Here is a 20,626-nt window from a genome sequence, read left to right as displayed (position 1 = left end):
CTGAGCTCTGGATTTTCTGAGTCCCATAATTATGTCCAGTCTATTCTAGACACCCTTCATGTTATTCTAAGTGAGTTTGCTTTCTATTTTAGCTTTGTTAAACTTTGTTTCCTACACTCATCTTTTTCTTTAACACCCGCTGTATGTCCTTCTGAACCGCTTTGTCACCGGATATGAATTCCCTCTTTTTCTTATTCAGGAGACCTTTTAGTTACCGATATATCAGATTTAAGCCATCTTACTGTAAAACACAAAATGTCACTTATATTTGTATGCTCCACGGCTGCCTATAAGTGCAGACAGTTCTTCCATCTTATCTGACAGCAATCGAACAGTTCCCATAATAACAGATAAAACACCAGTTCTAAAACCTCTTCGCTTTGCTTTTCCTCTTGCACTGTCATGGCACCCCCTCCTCTGTGGACAAACAGCTGCTGCAGTAAATTGTAACTGAGCTACATAGGGCGCAGTGCAAGTAGCGGATTATAGGAGTATTTAATACACCACACTTTCATTTTCTCAGTGTCTCTTACTGTTTCAGGTGTTGTAGACATAAGGCAGCCTGTGGGTCCTCTTCACTACTCCAACCAAGTTCACAACCCATTAGGAGTCGAGATTACTTTAACATGGCCTTTTTATAACTTCAATTTAACTTAATTTAACTTAATCCTGATACTCTATATGTTCAGTCTCCTCAAAATAACTATTCATGGTGGCTCTAAAATCCGTACTGACCCCTACTCTCTTTTCTGTTTCTTTTTCCGGTTTCTTTGTGGTGGTGGCCTGCGCCACCTCCACCTACTCAAAGCTTCATGATGCTCCAACAATGATGGATGGATTCAAAGGCAGAACTCTACGTGACCATCATCATCAAGCCCTTCTGTGAGAACCCTAAATCCAAAGAGGACTGTTTCATTTATGTTAGGTAGAATGCCCAGAGGGGACTGGGCGGTCTCATGGTCTGGAATCCCTACAGATTTTATTTTTTCTGTCCCCCCTGGCCATTGAACCTTACTTTTATTTGATGTTAATTAATGTTGATTTATTTTGTTTTCTTATTGTGTCTTTTATTTTTCTATTCTTTATTATGTAAAGCACTTTGAGCTACTGTTTGTATGAAAATGTGCTATATAAATAAATGTTGTTGTTGATTAGCTGGCATGAGAGTTTGTGTCCATTTGTAGATCATCATCAGAGTTAAAATCCATTGATCTATTTCTAGTGGCTACTGTAAGTGACAGGGCTGAAGACAGATCAAATCTAATCTTAATCAAGACTGGTAACTAGTAAATAAGTTCAGAAACAAAAAGAAAAACAATGAGAAATAAGGAACTTCTGCTTGCACATTGTCTGGAAGTAATAACCCATTTCTAACCTTCCTTTTCTAAGTAGAATTCTAGAAGAAGCAGTGTTTCAGCAATTAAATGGCTATTTAAATAAACATTCTCTTCTTGATGAGTTTCAGTCAGGTTTTAAAATGAATCATGGTACAGAAACTGCGCTGCTTAAAGTAGTAAATGACTTGCAGGTTAATGCAGACAGAGGTTCTCTATCTGTTTTTGTTCTACTAGACCTGTGACCTCCATACCTAAATCAATGGGTGGGCCTCTCCTTCGGTGTCTTGAATTGCTTTCAGATTATTTTACAGGTAGAAAATCCTTTATTAGTTTAGGTGAGTGTAGTGCAGAGGTCCATGATATTGTTTATGGTGTACACCAAGGATCTATTCAATGCCTACTGTTGTTTTTAAGTTACCTGCTCCCATTGGGTCAGATTATATTGAAAACACAAGGTGAGCTACCACAGCTATGCAGATGATACACAGCTTTACTTAGCTCTAGCATCTGGTGATCCTGATGCTCTGGGCTTTCTGACCCAATGTCTTAACTTGAATTTCTGAAAAGATAAGTAGCAATTTTCTCAAGCTAAATACAGAAAGAAAAACTTAAATATTAGTTGTTGGTAAAATGGAAACAGTAAGAGTTTTAAAAATAAACTTGAACCCCTAGCATTAAAAGTGAAGGCCAAGGTCAAGAATTTAGATGTAATCATTGACTCTGACCTAATCTTTAAAATGTACATTAACTGCGTTCTTCCATTTAAGGAACACTGCAAAGGTTAGACTTCTTATAACATTACAAGATGCTGAGAAATTAGTTCATGTTTTTTGTTTTTAGTTGACTAGAATACTGTAATGCACTCCCTAAAATAACTGAATTGGTTGTAATGAGTTCAAACTGCAACAGCAAGAAGGTAATCCAGTGAAACAGAATCTGATTTAGCAACATTACACTGGACACCCATGTCCTTTAGAACAGTCTTTAAAATACTAATATTGGTACAGTATATAAAGGTGATTAATACTCTTGGTCCTTTCTATAGTTTGCATTGCTTGTCCTCCTTCATTCCAAGTCATGACTTTAGATCTTCTAGTATTTGTCTGCCTATTATTCCTAGGGCTAAGCATAAAAGAAGTGGTGAAGTGCCCTTTTGCTGCTATACACTAAAACTGGAATACATTAGCAAAAGAGATATGCCAGACTAACACCATGGATCACTTTAAAAAAACTGCTAAAAACCCACATCATTAATAAAGCATTTTGCAACTATATTTTATTTTTATACTCATAATAGACTATATAGGCATGGAATGATCATATTCTTCACTGATCTGCAGTCTTTACTAATCTCTACTTGTCTCTGGTTTCTTTTCCAGTTCCTCTGTGGTGATGTCTTCTGCCACCACCACCTGACTGCGACACCATACAGCCACCGGCGATGCTGGAATGAAGGCGAGTGCCCCAGATGCCCACAAGACCCGACTTTCTTGAATCCTCTGGGTGGACAAAAACTGGAAACAATGAGGAATGACTGAAGGACATCAATGTTGGGTAGAATGCTCAGTGGGGACTGGGTGGTCTTTTTTTTTGTTTCTCCAACTTAACTGGAGTTCTTTTGATTTCTTCTGTCCTCCTGACCATTTGATCTTATCATTAGACTCATCTTTAGCGACTTAAAAAACAACTTTATATATAAGGACTTTAATAATTATATATCTATCTTATGTAAGTGTGTGTTATTTATTTTTGTATGTTACCTTTTCCATTAAGAATCTTATTTTTAATTTATATTTCTTTGTTTTAACTATTTCTTTGACATGTTTAAATTACACTCTTTTTATCAAAATATGCTATTTAAATAAATGTTGTTGTCTAGGTGCTCCTTTGTCAGCTGCACTCATACTCAAATACTGTATGCTGTTAACTTCTGTTATAATCTCTCAGTAGTTTAACTACCATTTGCAATTGGCAAAATCTGAAAATGACATGATGCATTTGATCATATGACGATTATCTGAATACTTGGAAAAAATACAGGGTGAGTCAAAATTATGTTAACACTAATGGTACTGCTATGTATGTACTTATATACAATTTTTGTGGACAATTTATGCTCCACATATGGTACATGTGTTGAACATGATGGCGAACAGTTTGAGACATTCCTGTAAATCATCTTGCACATATGAACTATGTTTTGTGAATAAATTGTTTCCGCCATTCAAATGTTAACATAATTTTGACACACCCTGTAATACTTCACACCTACCTTACCATAATATGAAAGCCTTCTTCAACACATGGAAGTTTAAAGGTTAAATAAAGCTGGTGGAACAGGCCTTGATTTGAGCTGTAGGACTTCCAGAATCTAGAATGCCCAACCCAGTATTGGAGAGTCCCCATTGTTTAAGCCAAAGATGCAGATTCCTTATTTCAACACCGCATCTTCTGGCCCACAGATGTCATTGAGACTATTCGATTGTTTTTATTTTTTGAGTGTCTGAACACTTTTTGACTGCAATCCCTAATACTAACCATTTCTCATTTTCTTCTCGCTGTTCCGCTATGCTGCTTGCAGCTAATGTTGGCTGGATTTCTGTCATAGTTCCAGCATGAACTTGGACCTTGGCCTGCATGGTTGAATGCCCTGGGAATGACTGAATGGGCTTTTCGCTTGTGCCAGCTAGTCTTTGACTTCACCTGAGAAATTGTGCTCGGCACGGACTGGGATGGGCTCCAGCTCCTCGTGACCCTGCTCAGGATTAAGTGCACTTTGAAAAATGGTATGATAAGGTATTGCTCAATTATACTTCCTTGTGTCTTTTGTATCACTTGATTAACGGTCTACACAAAATTATGAGGATCCTTAAAAAGTTGCTTTATTTCAATGTGAATTAAACTTCCTGTAATGAAGATTGTTTTTGCTGTGAGACCCTGACTACAGTAATTACAGTTTACCAAAATGAATATCTCATGCTGTAAATTGATAGATTTCTTTACTGTATGCCAGGACTGTGTTTCAAGTTTAATAAGAACTTCACTTAAAAGAAGGAACTGACACTATCAGCAGTGCACTAGCAAAGGATATTATTAATACATATTATTTATTATTTGTGTAGCCCATTATTCATTTGCTTTCATTCCAAGTTACATTTACCAAAAGATTTTTCATTAATGCTTTCTGAATTGTGCACCAGATCAGTTGTGTGCTCTAAGATAAGTGACATTTTAAAGAATCAGTAGCTGTGTTTATAAAGAAATAGTGCTAGAATAACACATTCATTGTATGATTCGTGCAACTCTGAAGGCTTTTCAAGAACGCTTTCATAAATACTGTGCGTCATTAGCAGGTTGCTGCCTAATTAAAGGCTATTGTGCCTTGGCTTCTCAGGCACCGCAGAAGGGTTGTGCCATACTTCGGACAGACCACCTGGGCTGTCTAGACGTTATTGTGAAAGGTGTTGCTTTCTGTACTTCTCCATATGAGGATTTGCAACATCCCACACCTGCAATAACACAAATACTTACAGGTCAAGGTATGGTAAGGGAAATAACAAGCCACGTGTTTTACTTGAATTACTTGGCTATTGCAAATCTAGTCTTTCCAGTTTTCTCAGGCAAAGGCATTTGTAACTTGAAGACATTTATAAAGAAAATTGTTTTGTCCATTATAAAGCAGTGTTCCAATGAAACTCGCAACATCTACTGCTGCTGTTACTGATACCCAGCTGTGATTTTAATAATGTATTTATTTTAAAACTGATAGTAATCAGAATTTAAAAACAGAAATGAATGAAGGCACAGGGCAATGGAGGTTAAACTAACAGATGAAACTATAACAACATTACAAACACACTCACTAAGCCTGTATGATCAACTGGATGACGTTTTAGTGCAGAGTTACCATGTTCCCAAACAACAGCTTTCAGGAAAAAAATCAAGATGTGTCAACTTCCCTCCCTGCCCAGACTGACCATTTAGCTTGCCTAATATCCATTGATGCTATAATAAATACATAAAGTTCTATCAGACTAAAACAGGTGGTATTAAAAATACTTGCGTTTTCCTCCAGCAGAAGTCTGTGAACAGCCTCAATATCTGGAGTCATGAAGCGGTCCTTGGTTAATGGTCTACACACAAAACAAAATCGTCTTACTATTTATATGTAATTTATTAAACTGCTGAAGATAACAAGTATTTTTAAGAGAGGTTCAGTTTTAAAAAATTACCTTACATGCTCCCTGTCACTTACCTGACCACAGAACGTACAAGATCATAGACTCTTTCCAAAGGTTCAGTAGTTTTCAAAGGACGCAAGAACTCCAGCGCCTGGCAAGCGGCTAATAGTTCTATGGAAAGAACTGAAAAAAGGCAGCTTGTTTATAATCAACAGAGCATGTAATCTTGAGCTGCGCAGTAAAAATAATGTATTTTCTTGAGATTACTGGGAACTGTTAATTTAAGTCAGTACTTTTTAAAGTTCACATTAAGCTAACCAGTTAAAGGAATTTAAAGAGGCACAAACTAACCCTGGCCTTTTGCAGATTTAGAAAAAAGTGTAAAGTTATGCTTGTCTAATAATAATAATGATAATAATAAAGGAGTGGCACAGAGCCATATAGCAGGTAGGTTCTCCACCTTGCAGAGACCCCTGTTATTTTAGAGATTAGCTGCTTGCTGTATGATGTTTGTATATTCACTCAAGTTTGTGTGGACTGCCAAAGGTTTGATTCCTTCCACCAGTCTGCATCATGGAAATAGTAGACATTTGGATTACTGGGTTGCAACATTTTTTTGAAACTTGTTTTTATTGCTCAGAACTTCAAATATATAATATATATATATATATATATTTATTTTCAAGATAACAGTAGACTTTAATTACTCTTTAGATACAACACTATGAGAAATGACAGATTGAAGGTAAGGAATGCCTTAGTGCAGGCCTTGTGCTGATGTTCATAAGACTTTTAAAGAGCCTGACAATTAATGAATGTTCAGCATGGTGGTCTACATAACTAGGTGAAGGCATTATATTTGCATCAGAGGTCAGATTGATTATGACCTGGTTTTGTGATGTGAGATTCTGCATATAATTTTTTAAAATCTTTGAATTTTACGACAGAGTTGGGGGAAGGAAGTGCTTGACACAAATGTTTCTCTGCTAGAGTCTTTCAATCCCCGCAAGGAAGCCAGGTTACCTTAACATATGGTCTTGGGGGGAGACAGGTGTTAAGATGTTCTATTCCCCCATTGGTCTGAGGTATGGCTGTTTGGAATTGGCTTGTCTCAGAGGCCTTGAAGTACTATGACCTCCTATTGGCTCTAGCGGTTGGACAGAGAATCTATAAATCTGCTTGCTCAACCACATTCTTTTTCTTGCTAACCTGCGATGATGAAGTATCTCTCTCTTACTAACATCTAAAAGAAGCATCTTTTACTAACCTCTGATGATAAAGACAACACAATGAAGAGCACAGCTTGGCAGCCATGCTGAGGCAGGCTTGAGGCCTGTTCTGAAGAAAGCTGAGCAACAATGATGCCTTAACTAGAGACATTAAGTAACAAACAAGTCTATGTGCCGCCTGAAACTACACATCACCATTTAATCAGGTTGTATGGTTGCCAATATTCAAATGTACTTTGCATTTTGTTATTATTTATGAATATTATCAATAATACATTATTTTATGTGTAACATAACTTCTGCTTGTCTTTTACTACACCTAAATTGCCTTAGGTTATAGATATCGAAGGAAAGGTGGGAAGAAGTTATATACTATAATACCTTAAGTCTGTGAGATTTGAGGCTACTTATTAATAATACAATAGGGGAAAGCAGAGCAATATATTACTCTACCAAGATAAAACACCTGGGGCCTCATGTATAAACGGTGCGTACGCACAGAAATGTTGCGTAAGAACTTTTCCACGTTCAAATCGCGATGTATAAAACCTACACTTGGCGTAAAGCCACGCACTTTTCCACGGTACCTCATGCCTTGTCGTACGCAAGTTCTCCGCTCGGTTTTGCAGACTGGTGGCACCCAGCGTCAAAGCAATGCTGCTGTTCTTGTGTGGTTACTCATTATTTTCATTTTATAAATACATCGAAACTAACCGCATATTGTTTATTAGTGTAATGCATCTGATTGTAATTAACTCGTAACAATATAATGGTCCAGGGAACAGCCATAGTATTCCAAATACCATAACTGCTTTAGCGTTGTTACTCTCACTTCTTTTTCTTCTTCTTCTTCTTCTTCTTTCAGCTCCTCCCGTTAGGAGTTGCCACAGCGGATCATCTTTTTCCATATTACTCTCACTGCACCACGTGAAGTATTTATATCACTGTATCTGAGTGTGAATCACAGCAGCAGCTGATCGGAAAGAGAATTATCGGTATACAGCTTCAAGGACACGCTGTCTCAGCCACTGCAAAACGTTTTAAAGCCTTTCCTGTACAGACCTCGGGGTTCAGAAACAGTTTAATCCCAAGAACTTTAAATGCACTCAATCAATTGCTCCTTGTAGAACTGTTTGTACTTATAAGTACAATTACCCCACTGTAAACTTACACTACAGTTATAATATCTCACAACCTGAGCCACTTTATAAAGCGTATTTACATATGATGACGATATCATTTTTAAGGTGAAATGCAGCAAAATATGTTTGTTAAATTATACAGATAAAACTTTAACTTCATTTAAATAATCTATATTCTTCACTGGGAGTGTCGTTAAGGATAGAATAATTAAACATGTACTACGAAGATATTTCAATGTTCTTTAAACGTTTTGAAGAATCAGCGCTAAGCTTACAGATGGCTTAACTTCTATTACAGAGCTGATTGTATGGCGATCGGTTACTTGGGGAAAGAAAAGCACTGACTGCAGTGACAGCTACGTCAATATATATTGAATATAAAAGAGAAAGAGAAAATAACAACACAGCAAAAAACGCAGCGACAAATTTCAGCAAAAGTTAAATGCTTGTGTCGTGAGCACAAGGCGGCTATACAGTGTTTGCAACGGACGTGGCCATCCACCGTGCATGACATTGGCGGGCAAAGGAGCCACCGATTCTTCCTCTGCCCAGTGCCACTATAAGCCTAGAGCTGCCCCTGAGTACTGCTGCAATAAATTATTTCATCGAAGTGAAACACATGTTTAATAACGTGCTTTAACTCCTATCATCATGAAAATGACATCACGTATACATCTTAGTATTTTAGTTATTCAGAGAGATGTAATATCACAAATGTAATGGATTCTGTGTCCAGTTGGAGGAAGAGAGCCGGTTTAAGAAGCAAGTAGTGATTCACACGCACAGAGCACATAAAAGATCAAATACAAAACAAAGCATTTAACGTGCTACTTTAATTACGATGTGATTTGAGAAACTGGTTAATTAAATGATTTTAAGATGAAGTTTATGATGTTCTACTTTAATGACAAAATAAACTACGTGATTAAAGTGGAAATGTTGAGACTGAAGTTGACATTTCGTGCTTTTTCCCCACTGTGTGCCTTTTTTTCTCTGTACCCTAATAAGCTTTCATATGACACTCAGACAGTGGGCTTACAACTCGGCTTTTCACGGCGACTTTGATATGTGACTTCTTTTTATTTCCGGCACTGTGCGATTTTGTGAATGTGAGCTTTCAAGTTTCTCCAACACGCTATGTCACTCGATCAACTTCCTTTTGTTGATTATACCACGGTTTATTTGAACAAATAGTATGTTTTTCCTTTGCCTCCACTTGGTATTTCCTGAAATTCTTATATTTTGCCCCGTGCTTTTCCCATTGTCTTTTCACAGAAGGCTGCGCTTAAGGGCGATTTATATTGATTTGCATATTCAAATAGGCGTAATTCTGGGAGGAGTTGGGGCGTTACATAAAGCGCGTGCACGAGCGTTAGTTTTCACGCTGATCAGGTTTTATGTAGCGGAAGTTGGAGTACGCACAGATTCCTGCATCTGGATTTTTCTGTGCGTAAGCACATTTCGGCTTTTGTGCTTACACCATGTTATAGTGCAAGTTCTACGCACGCCGTTATACATGAGGCCCCTGGTCACTGTTTTGATGGGGTTTATATGTTCTCCCATAGTCCAAGTCGGTACATTTTAGGTTAATGGAGGACTCAAGACACATCAGGTATGACTGACTTTGTCCTATCATGGGCTGGCATCCTTTTGAAGCTGGTTCCTGCATTATACCAAATACTTGTGGGATAGCTTCTGGCTGCTGGCTATCCTGTGAATCTAGACAATAGATAAAATTGCTTTACTTTATACTACTGCCATTGAAGTATATGGGAACATATAATAATAATTCTTTACATTCATATAGTGCTTTTCTCACTACTCAATGCGCTTTGCAAACTCCATGAAGAGAGGTCTAAGGAGGTGAACCCATGATCTCCTTACTGTGAGGCAACAGTGCTCCAGACATCTCTAAACCCTCAGTGACTCACTTATGTGAATTGGCACTGTGGATATGTGGATAACCCTGCAAAGTTACCCATGTTTTGGAACTTGTTCACAAAAGTAAGTAGAGCTGTAGAAGCTGGAAAGGTCACAAGTGCAGAGCCATGGGAAAAAAAGTTGTGTGGAGCATTTTAGAATATATGACTTTGTTTTATGAGGCTAGTTTGCTAATGTGTATTTAAAAAAGTAAACTATAAAGGAAGTAGGTGTCATGGATGTGTGGTGGATACTGCTGCTGCCTTAGATTGGGTGGGTGTATGAGAAATGTTTGAAAATAAATAATAACACGTAATAAATATAAGAAATTTGTAATAATAAATGTAAAGTGTGTGTGTGCACGTATGAGAAATATGTTATAAATAAATAAAATATAATAAATAATAAATAATAAATATGCTAAGAAATAGTAAATAAACGTAAATAATAGTGTGTATGAGAAATATTATTAATTAATAATAACGTAAATAATTAATAAGACTTTAATTTGTGTTTGGTTTTAGAAAGAAGCATGAGAGATCCCCGCATTGAACGGGTAATTGGTGTATGCAAAAGAATTGTTGCATGTTTTTCCTTCAGCTGAAAAAAAAGAAGGGATTTGACCGCAACACAGAAAGAACTCAATCTGCCTTCCCATCAGCTCATAACAGAATCCCCTACAAGATGGGGGTCAAGGGCAGCAATGATACAGAGAGTGTTGGAACAAGAGAGGGCCATCACCCAAGTTCTCTCATCTGACAAGAAAACCAGACATCTGGCACTTACATGGCAGGACATAGATGTACTAGAGTCAACTGATAAAGCTATTCGAACCCTCCTGGAATTTACAGATGCACTCTCAGCTCAGTCCTATGTTACAGTCCCCTACGTTAAGCCAGTGCTACACCTTTTTCAAACCAGCATCTTGGCTCACCAGCCAGAAGACACAGAGCTCACTATGTCAATTAAGACCAAAATTCTTGATTAACTGAGAGAGAAATTTGATGACCCTGCCACCCAGCAACTACTAGACATTGCTTCTTTTTTGGATCCACATTTCAAAAGATCATACATTCCTGAGGAAAAGTATGAAGAAGTCAAACAGTTGTGTCTGAAGTGGAGACCCTTCAACATGATGAGACCAGTGCCCAGCCTGACTTAGCTGGGGAACTTTCAGAAGCAGTTGAAGCATCACCTCCACCAGCCAAAAAGGAGAAGCAAAGCCTTGGTAGCTTCGTTAAGAGGCCAACATCTTTATCGACATTGTCTGACAGAGATAAAATTGAAGCTGAACTTTCAACCTACCTACAAGCAGCTGAAATTGACACCGAGACAAACCCACTTGCATGGTGGAAAGATCATGAACCAATCTTTCCAAATCAGTCGCCTCGCAAAAAAATATCTCTACATACAGGCCAATAGTTCACCCTCTGAAAGGGCATTTAGCCCAGGTGGCAACATAGTGAACTGCCACAGGGCATCTTTAAAGCCAGAGGCAGTTGACAGACTTGTCTTTCTTGCACAAAATTTGTGAAATTGTGTTACCTGAATGCTTGTTCTTGCCACGCTTTATCTGTTTACAAAACATAGCTTAAAAAGAGCATATTGAAACATTATTATTTTAATTTTTTTTTACCTTAACCTAGTAAAGTAGATAAAGCATCTACTCCTACGTCACCTAATATTCAGACAACTGGCTTTCTTGCGTAAATGTTTAGTTGTGTTTCTTGCATTAATGAGTATATTTAGGTTTATGCCTATGATGTAAAGTTGTAATTTTGCAATTACATGTAAATAACTAAAGAGCAATATAAATGTGTGGCTTCTTTTTTAAGTAATAATAGATAGGAAAAAAATATCGTTGCATATCGTATATTGACTTTTGGACCAAAAATATCGCAATTTGAATTTTGAGCCATATCGCCCAGCCCTATTCTACGCCATTGTTTTCTTATTCAGGACTTTAATGACATTAAAGAGCATTACTTGGATTGCATAAAGTACACACACAGGCCCAATAAGTCCAAAACTGCAAAATATTCCTAGCTGCAGTGTGGCTATGCCATCCTAATTTCCATTTTTTGAAGATGTTACGAAAATGATATTTACAGCAAGTGCATTCACAGAAGAACAGAACGGCTAAATTCAGATTCACAGTACATCATATTTTACATTTTCCCAAGTATGTTGTACCTTGCTCCACATGCTTCACCACTTTGAGGGCTTTTCGAGCTGCCCATCCTCCCATTGACACGTGATCCTCAGTGGCAGCACTGGTGGACAAGGAGTCAACAGAAGAAGGGTGACACAAAACTTTATTTTCTGAAACTGGACAAAAGAAAATATCATTATTGACCTATGGTTTGCTTCATTATGTCTGTCTGTATGTTACCCTCTCTTCTGGGAATTTATGATTTCCTATGGAATAGGTATTATTGAAGGGTGAAAATGAAAGGATTTTCATAAAGAAAATTAAAGATGTTATTTGTTCTTTCCTTTGCTTAGAATTAATTTTGTAAACCTTATGCAGACTGATGTTAATGGGAACTAGGGACTAGATGTCATCTGGGAGGGTCAGAAAGAGTTACTTTTACTATCCTTGGAACTGAATGCAAAAGCAACAACAAATACTTAACTAATTCAGCAATAAAGCAAAGACTTGAATAGCTGATCAGCACAGCTCTGTTAAATTACTGTAAAAGAAATAAGCAAAAAATGACTAATCACTTATTGTTTCTCTCTCTGGTTTCGTAGTCTTTCAAAATTTGAAGCCCTAGGGTGCTCTGAAAAAATGAAGACATCTTCCTTTATCATGTTTATTTTGATAGAGAGTATTTCTTGCCATTAGACATGACACTACAGTAGATGAAAGAAGAGCGGTTTTGTCAGAAAATATTTAGTAAAATAGGATAGTGAAAACAAGCAACAGGTCTTAGCAGCCCCATCATCAGGTACTTTACAAAATAAAGACCAACCCAATGAACAAGCAGACAAAATTAGAAAGTGCTTAGTGAAAGCTCAAATACAAAATCAATCATAGATTAAAAAAAAATCATGATCAAAAGTCAGAGTAAGCAGGAGCATTTGATCTCAGTATTCAAGCACATTTACATTAATGTCTTTAAATGTTAGAGCAAAAATATAAAAATTGCCAGGTGTCACAGGATAGGGCTTCTCACCACTCACCCAGAGCAGCAGCTGTGCAGTGTGCTACCATGAAGCCACAATTCAGACCTCCTTCACTGACCAAAAATGCTGGAAGTTCACTTAGGGAAGGATTACACAGCCGTTCAATTCTTCTCTCACTGATCGAGGCAAGCTCATGTACTCCTATGGCCAGATAATCTAAAGCCTAATAATAACAATAGTGTAGAAAAGGTTACATTTTTATTGATATGCAGCTGTAAAAGGTGCTTTATGACAGATGGATATAGCTAGAAAGTACTCTGTTGATCCTTGTTATGCTCCTGCAGCAAAAAACCATACTATACAGCGATAACACAAAACAATACAAAATACAGCACAAGTGTAGTGTCAGAGCCAGAGCTAAACATTAAGTACAACCAGTATCTATTTAGTTTATCCTGTTCCTAAAGAAACGTTTGGCTAGGGTGAAGATGGTCACAGTGGAAGGAATTATACACTCATCAGTAGCACATGATGGTAGAATTTATGTCTATGGCCAATGGGCGCTGAGCAGGCTCCTGTCAATAATGGAGAATCCACTGACAGACAGATGAGCAGCTTCAGCGACAGACTGAGGAGATCGTTCCTCCCCCACACTATGAGACTCTTCAATTCCACCCGGGGGGTGTGGGGGGTATAAACGTTAACATTATACAGTTATTGTCTGTTATACCTGCATTTTTATCACTCTTTAATTTAATTTTGTTTTTTATCAGAATGCTGCTGCTGGAGTATGTGAATTTCCCCTTGGGATTAATAAAGTATCTGTCTATGGCATGCAAGACACAGCCAACTTTTTCACAGTTTTAATCTGATGTTAAGCCAAAAGCACATCTCAAATCATGGATTCCTTTGTTATCCAAACATGCTTAATCCAATACAGTGTGGCTGGAGACTTGAGCTTATCCGGGGATCATCAAGCACCAGAAAGGAACCAGCCCTGGTAAGGTAGTACTCTAACAAAGGACAATTTTGCACCAAGTAGTGTCTCTTTTATATAGCCACCGAGAACCACAGGAGCCATTTTTTTTTTTTTTGCTTGTTTATTTTAGCTTGATGTTAGGATTTATTTAGAGAATATTCACAAAGTACTTTTCATCTATAAAGATATCTTAATTCTGCTCTAATTATATGTAACTAATAATTCTTTTTAGGATGAGGCTGACCTAGGACAGTTGAAATTTGGACGATTCCCACCTGTAGGTATATATTTCTATGTACTGTATGATGTCCTCAGTTTATGTTTCAACATTTATATTGCATTTCGTTTTTCATACTATGTTATTGTATTGTTCCCTGAGCCAATAAATGGAAGGATGCTTAACAAGAATACATTGAATTTAATTTTAAGAATTTCATTACAATGGATACGTGACAGAGCAATATGGCGTAGAATACAACTACTTATTCAAACCAAAGATGTCTAGAAACCCAAATCACAAACTCCTTCTGCAATTATCTTTCAGTGTTCCTCTTGGGTAGCAACATAATTCCACCAATAACTATGAGTGCCAGCCACAGCTATTTTTGAACATTCCTTTGGGATTTTACGGTGTATCACTTTGCCAAATCTGCTTTTTGGAGCTTGTTGTCAGCCTTGACTTTTTTTTTTTCACTCATGATCATTTCATTTGTATTTGTTTGTCACTTTCCGATTATTTTGTAACAACTGCATGAATAGGGAAACCAAGTTCCTGTGGATAAAAAATGATTGTTAAATGAATTAAAATAGCTATCCTATCCCTATTTCTAATAGCAATGTGTAAAAACTAAGACTTAAAATGAAAAATGCAGTTTGATCTGTCCATCTCTCTGTTATGCAATAATATATGTGTGTTGTTATTAGAACAGGACTATTTTGATGTGTATCTAGGAAAAGGAAGAAATGTGTCAAGGGTAGTTCCACACCAATTTTTCAGGATGGAATTAACTCTGTCCTTATCTTTTCTCATTTCAGATTTATCACATGTGAACGCTGGCCCGGACACAGACAGACAGACATCATAATTTCACCACACACCGTTTATTTTACAACTACTATGTACAAAGTCTACCGTGCAGTCACACCCCAGTGCCTCCAACACCGATCCCCCAAAGTCCAGGCCACACTCTTTCAGTCTTGGTGCCTTTCTCCTGGCCGCCTCCCGTCCTCGCTCTAGCTCCGTCTTCCTTCCTCCCGACTCTCGCCACGACTGCTGGGAGGCGGCCCCTTTTATGGGAACCCAGATGGGCTCCAGCTGCTTCCCAGCACTCCTCCGCAGACACGCCCTTGTGTGGCGGAAGTGCCAGCTGCGCACCCAGAAGCCGTCCGGGTGTCCCCGGTCGTCTTCCCCCCCAGCACTTCCTGGTGTGGCGGAAGTGCTGGGCTCCAGGGCTGTTCAGGCAGCGGGGCGCCACCTGGCGGTGGCCACGGGCCCCTACAGGGCTGGGCTTCCATGCCCTCTACCCCAGGCCACCAGCGTAACCAGGATGGACGCCCCCTCGTGGTCTGGAGGAGGTACAAGCCCTCCTCTGGTCCTCCAGTAGCCCGGCCGCGTGCCACACACATTATAATCTCAAGAAAAGTCTTGCTACAGTTAGCAGCTAGCAGACTTTTATTCATAGCCAGACTCTCATATGGGGGGCAACTGTCTGGCCAATCTTGGAGCAATGCTAGAAAGATGTCAAAATGACTTAAAAGCCCATACCAGCTGCATTTGGGTCAATGTGTTGCTATCAGCTATCAAGGCTACATTAAGACAGCAGTTTACAATGACTCAGTTCTGATTTTTGGCTGACTTTTTTGTTTGACTGTTCAATTTAATTCTGTAACTGATTCAAATCTGATACGACTGTGTAACAATATCTAACCTGAATTTGCAAAATTAATTTCAAAAGTATTCTTCAGACAGATGCAACCTAATCAACAACCATGACAACCAGCTCCATGCTGAATGCGGACTTCAAAATACTTACAGTGCAGGTGGTCTGTGAATTTGTCAGCTCATGATGGCAAGTGCTCAAGGGTGCTTTGAGTGGAATAATCACTGCTAGATGTGTACATAGAGAACTGCGGGAAAGGCAGAAGAGCCAGGACTGCTGCGAACGAGATGTGTTGAGGTTTGATGCAAAGTACCAGTCTAAAAATTTGAGATTCTAGAAGGGGACACAATGCTGCAAAAATATGCGCTTGAGGTGTGCCATTTCAGAAAACATGTAGGAATTATGCTGTACTTGTTGACATTTATTTATTTAGTTTTTGCATTTCATATTTCTCTAAACAGCACTGAATCTGTATTATATGAGTAAAAAAATCACCAACAGTATAAAAAAAATGAAAATGGTTTCTATCTATTTACTTGCCAGACTTACATTTAGCTTTCAGTGATGGTGAGCGCACAACTATGTTATAATCTTACCTTGCTGCACCATAAACATACAAAAAATATTTACATCCCTGAAATAAACTAACTGGTCCAATATAATCATACAATTCAATGTGCCACAAGGCTGTGTACTAAGTCCCCATCCTGTGCACACGGTTTACCCATGAATCAAACATTATTGTTAAATTTGCAGATGATACAACTGTCATTAGGCATGAACCTGACAGCATGGTATGACCTCAACAACTTGGTCTTAAATACCAAAAAGACCAAGGGAGTTTTTCTGGAGTTTAGGACCACAAAAAAAGACCACTCACGGTCCGGTAGCAATCAATGCTGCTCAGTTTCTATAGATGCAGTATAGAGAGCATCTTGATTAACTGCATGATGGCCTAGTATAACAGCTGCACCAAGGCTGCTAAAGAAGCACTGCAGCAGTTTGTAAAAACAGCAGAGGTCATCATCAGCACTGAACTGCCATCACTGAAACTCTTGTGTAAGACTTTCTGTGTGAGAAGGGCCAAAAACATTAATAAGGATAATATTCATCCTGGAAATGAATTGCTTGAGCTCCTCCAATCAGGTAGACACTTTTCAGGGGTATCTAACTCCAGTCCTGGAGGTGCCGCAGTGGCTGCAGGTTTTCATTCTAACCATCTTCTTCATTAGTGACCAGTTTTTGCTGCTAATTAACTTCTTTTGCCTTAGTTGTAATTAACTTGACTCAGACCCCTTAGTTCTTTCTTTTTCCTTAATGACGAGCCAAACAATAATGAGACACAAAACAAGCTGCCAAATTTAACCACGTTTATCTGAAAATAAAGAAAGGTGAGGGCCTCAGTAAGGTTGGTCCCTCAGGTCACCAAAACATCTTGACGGTGTTCTTAGAAAAAAAAAAAAAGAAAATCAACAGTTTTGGAAATGTCTGCTGTGGCAGAATGAGAGCAGCAACAAGCCGTGGAATTAAGTAATTGGTTTAATTAACAGCAAGAATTGGTTTCTCATTAAGAAAGTGGTTGGAGTGAAACTGGCTGGAGTTTGACGTTCCAGTTTAGTTGGTCATCTGTTGGCTCGTTTCACATCTTATTTCTGTTTGGCTGCCACTTAATGAAGAAAAGAATCAATTCAGAGGACTGACTCCTTAAAAACAGGGTTATTAAAATGAAGGGAAAACAAGTTAATTAGCAGTAAAAACTGGCCACTGATTAGGGAAAGGGTTAGAATGAAAACCTGCAGTCCTCCAGGCCCGGAGCTTGACACACGTGCTTTAGATCTATTCGCATACACTCAAATAGACTAGAAAATAGCTTTTTCCCCCCATCTGCCAATCTGAGATAATGTTTAATTGAGTAGTGCAATGAACCAATATAATACAACATATAATATGGAATATACTGTTCATTAATAGATGCAATAACAATTTATGCTGCTGTTCATTGGGCAACAATAATTTGCTCTAGTTACATGATCACTTAACACTGTATATGACACATTTGACAATATTTGACATATTTTGTATGACTATTCTATTTTCTCCTTTTTTTAACTTGAATTCTGTTTTTAAACTGTTCCTTCTATTCTTTAAATACACCTTCGGGTTTGTCATAAAATTAATTTTGTTGTGTTACACAATGACAATAAAGTGCTTGAACTTGAACTACATATACAATGAAAGCAATATCATCTGATCAATGCGTTACATTAGATCATTTTACCACTTAGAAACTAACCATGGATAATTTTTGAATTCGAGGAGAGAATGTGACCAGTGTGATCAGTCCAGCCAAAGATAATGTTGAACAATGGAGGATGATATTTATGTGGTTGAATTAAATTAGCCATTAGAAATGCATTCAAAGATATGTGCTACAGTCATCTTGTCATGTTAATAATGTAAATTGTATTTTGTTGTGCCTTTAACTGCTTTGGTACACCATCTTGGAGATTATTAGTATTATTTCTATTGTTATTCATTGCCTATGTTATAGCCTATATATAGCCTCCCCCCTATGATGAGTCTGTTCCCATGGTCTCAGTATTTATTTTACAAACACAATGTTATATATTCCTTAAAAACCTGTCAAAAAGAAAATTTTAACTGTAAAATTTAAAAAGTATTCCATATCTGTTCATTTCCTGTAAGTCTAATTTAAGTGTGTGTTTTACATAACAATAACAAACGTAAAACTTTCGATCGATTAAGCAATAAATAAATACTGTATTCACAAAACATTCTAGACAGCAGTTCTCATTTCTGATCAAAGCTGCTTGTCCCACTTGGGACTTGGAGTCAGGTCGTTATTTGCCTAGAATGTCATTATTTACAATCTCTGTACCTTGGCTGGATACTCCCCATGGAAATTACCTCCTGAGAGAGTCACGCCTCTCTCTGAAAACACCATCTGTAAAATATGTTAAGGCAGGGTAGAAAACCAATCTAGGTTTAGACTATAAGATAAAAAATAATTCATCAAAATGTCACTTTGCCATCTTAAAGTAGTTCTTGTCAGACCCAGAATCATCCTACCTGGAGTTTGGATTGGACATTACAAAATGTTCCAGAAATACTGTGAAATTAACTACATAATAAATTTAAAATGAGAAAGTTACAATTAGCTTTGAGGAATGCCCTTTACAACTGATGAAAGTATGAATAAGGTATTATAAATTATAGCTCTATTTGACTTTATTACCCTTCTCTCAGTTTACCCCTCTGTCAAGATGCTCATGTAACCTGTATGTGTGTGTGCTAGACCATCAATTATGTTGTCTGTTAGGCTTTCTCTGAATTTACTGTCTTAATCTTCTTTCTTTATTTATTTGGTTTGTACAATGCTATATACTGTATACCCTGCCGTTCTTTCTATTCTGTAAGTGCCTTGAGCATGGGAAAGGCGCTATATAAATAAAATGTATTATTAAATGTAGAACAGCTCGTAGGTTTATAAGGTGTATCCACTCTCTCTCTTTTTTTACATGCCTTTACCAATGCCTATCTCAGTTACATTAAACACAAGGCAGGAACCAAGTCGGGGTGGAGTGCCAGTCCATCACTGAGCACACTCAATTAAACACACTTTCTAACACTGGTGGATTAACCAAACATACATTTTGAGGATGTAGGATTAGAGGTGTGGACTGTGAGGAAACCCAAAGACTTTGGAAGGACATGCACACTCCACACACATAGCAACCTGCTCCAAAAATTGAAAGCCTGCCCTTAACTCTGAGGCAGTCTACTACAGCATTGTGCTTCCATAGCAGGCCTTGTATATATGAGACTTTTTATTAACTATGTTTAACCTTTTCATATATAAAAACAAAAAAACAGACATCCAATGGGCTCCATTTATTGCATGGTCCTCTAATAACAGAACACAATAATGGAAACTATACTCAACAATTCAATGGCACAATCCAACCTTTACCAAAGTACCAGAGCTTTATTTGTATGATTTTCAGCAAGTCTCACAAATGGAATTGTAATGAAAATAAATGAAAGTAATACTAAGTATCTTCACCAACTAAATGGGGTACCACTTATGCTCGTACTAGATGTATTTAAAGGGATCATGGATCCTTTTGTGTAAGGAAGTTTACGTCACTTACATATAGTTTCGACCACACCAGTTACTCTTGTTGTCTAATACTTGCCAAAAACATGCTAACTGATCTGCTTCAGCTGCATGCATGCAGCAGTGGACCTCATCGACAGATTAATATTCTGGAAAAACAGCTCAAAGGATACTGGGTTGTCGGTGGCGCTGTTTATTTCTTTGTTAATGATGTTCTTCACAAAAGCAATAGTTTCATTCACAATGCCATGAACCTGGTTAAAATCATTAATAATTTGGTTACAGAATGACTTTAGAGCAAAGCTGTTTTTACAGAGTACGGAAGACCAGACCTTGACAGTCCAATTACCTGTGGACAGCAGCGTAAGGTGTATGCATCCTGCACTTTGTTGCAATTTCTGTGACTCTCTGGGGAAAGGAAATGGAATACAGTATATACAGTAAATAATAAGATCTTGAGACATTCAGAAACAGTAAAACAAGTTGCCATTTGTTTGTCACCTGCAATTTCTGAAGGATATAGATGTGAATCCAAAAGTGATCGAAACCTAAAAGCCACCTCCTCTTGACCAGGATGAGAACGAAGTCTATGAATGTCTGAAAGGCAAAGAAAAAAAAATAAATAAAAATCACTAAGTATACAGTAGTTCACACACTTCTAATGCCACTCACGGCTCCAAGAAGAAAGGTG

At 37.8% G+C, this 20,626-nt stretch overlaps 1 protein-coding gene and 1 long non-coding RNA gene across 5 annotated transcripts in view; one reads left to right on the top strand and one right to left on the bottom strand.

Annotated features, from left to right (window-relative positions):
- Positions 1 to 3,517: 3,517 nt before the first annotated feature.
- LOC120534023 (histidine ammonia-lyase-like) overlaps positions 3,518 to 20,626 on the bottom strand; it is an 80,692-nt gene continuing 63,583 nt past the window's right edge. For 2 of the 4 annotated variants that reach the window (XM_039761241.1, XM_039761242.1), the window contains 9 exons: positions 20,437 to 20,532; positions 20,285 to 20,343; positions 20,109 to 20,189; positions 18,697 to 18,762; positions 12,996 to 13,161; positions 12,003 to 12,137; positions 5,593 to 5,701; positions 5,397 to 5,470; positions 3,518 to 4,846 (listed from right to left, as the gene is read on the bottom strand). In XM_039761241.1, coding sequence (XP_039617175.1) covers positions 4,728 to 4,846; positions 5,397 to 5,470; positions 5,593 to 5,701; positions 12,003 to 12,137; positions 12,996 to 13,161; positions 18,697 to 18,762; positions 20,109 to 20,189; positions 20,285 to 20,343; positions 20,437 to 20,532 — 905 coding nt within the window. In that variant the 3' untranslated portion in view covers positions 3,518 to 4,727. The remainder of the gene's footprint in view (positions 4,847 to 5,396; positions 5,471 to 5,592; positions 5,702 to 12,002; positions 12,138 to 12,995; positions 13,162 to 18,696; positions 18,763 to 20,108; positions 20,190 to 20,284; positions 20,344 to 20,436; positions 20,533 to 20,626) is intronic. The other 2 variants (XM_039761243.1, XM_039761245.1) reach the window with 1 other exon arrangement.
- Positions 13,696 to 14,988, top strand: LOC120534024. Its single transcript, XR_005634667.1, has 3 exons — positions 13,696 to 13,938; positions 14,150 to 14,194; positions 14,953 to 14,988. It is a non-coding gene; the product is annotated as an uncharacterized LOC120534024 (long non-coding RNA).

This window comes from Polypterus senegalus, chromosome 8, assembly GCF_016835505.1.
Source record: "Polypterus senegalus isolate Bchr_013 chromosome 8, ASM1683550v1, whole genome shotgun sequence".
In the NCBI taxonomy this organism is placed as follows: domain Eukaryota; kingdom Metazoa; phylum Chordata; class Cladistia; order Polypteriformes; family Polypteridae; genus Polypterus; species Polypterus senegalus.
This window is presented reverse-complemented; position numbering and strand designations above follow the sequence as displayed.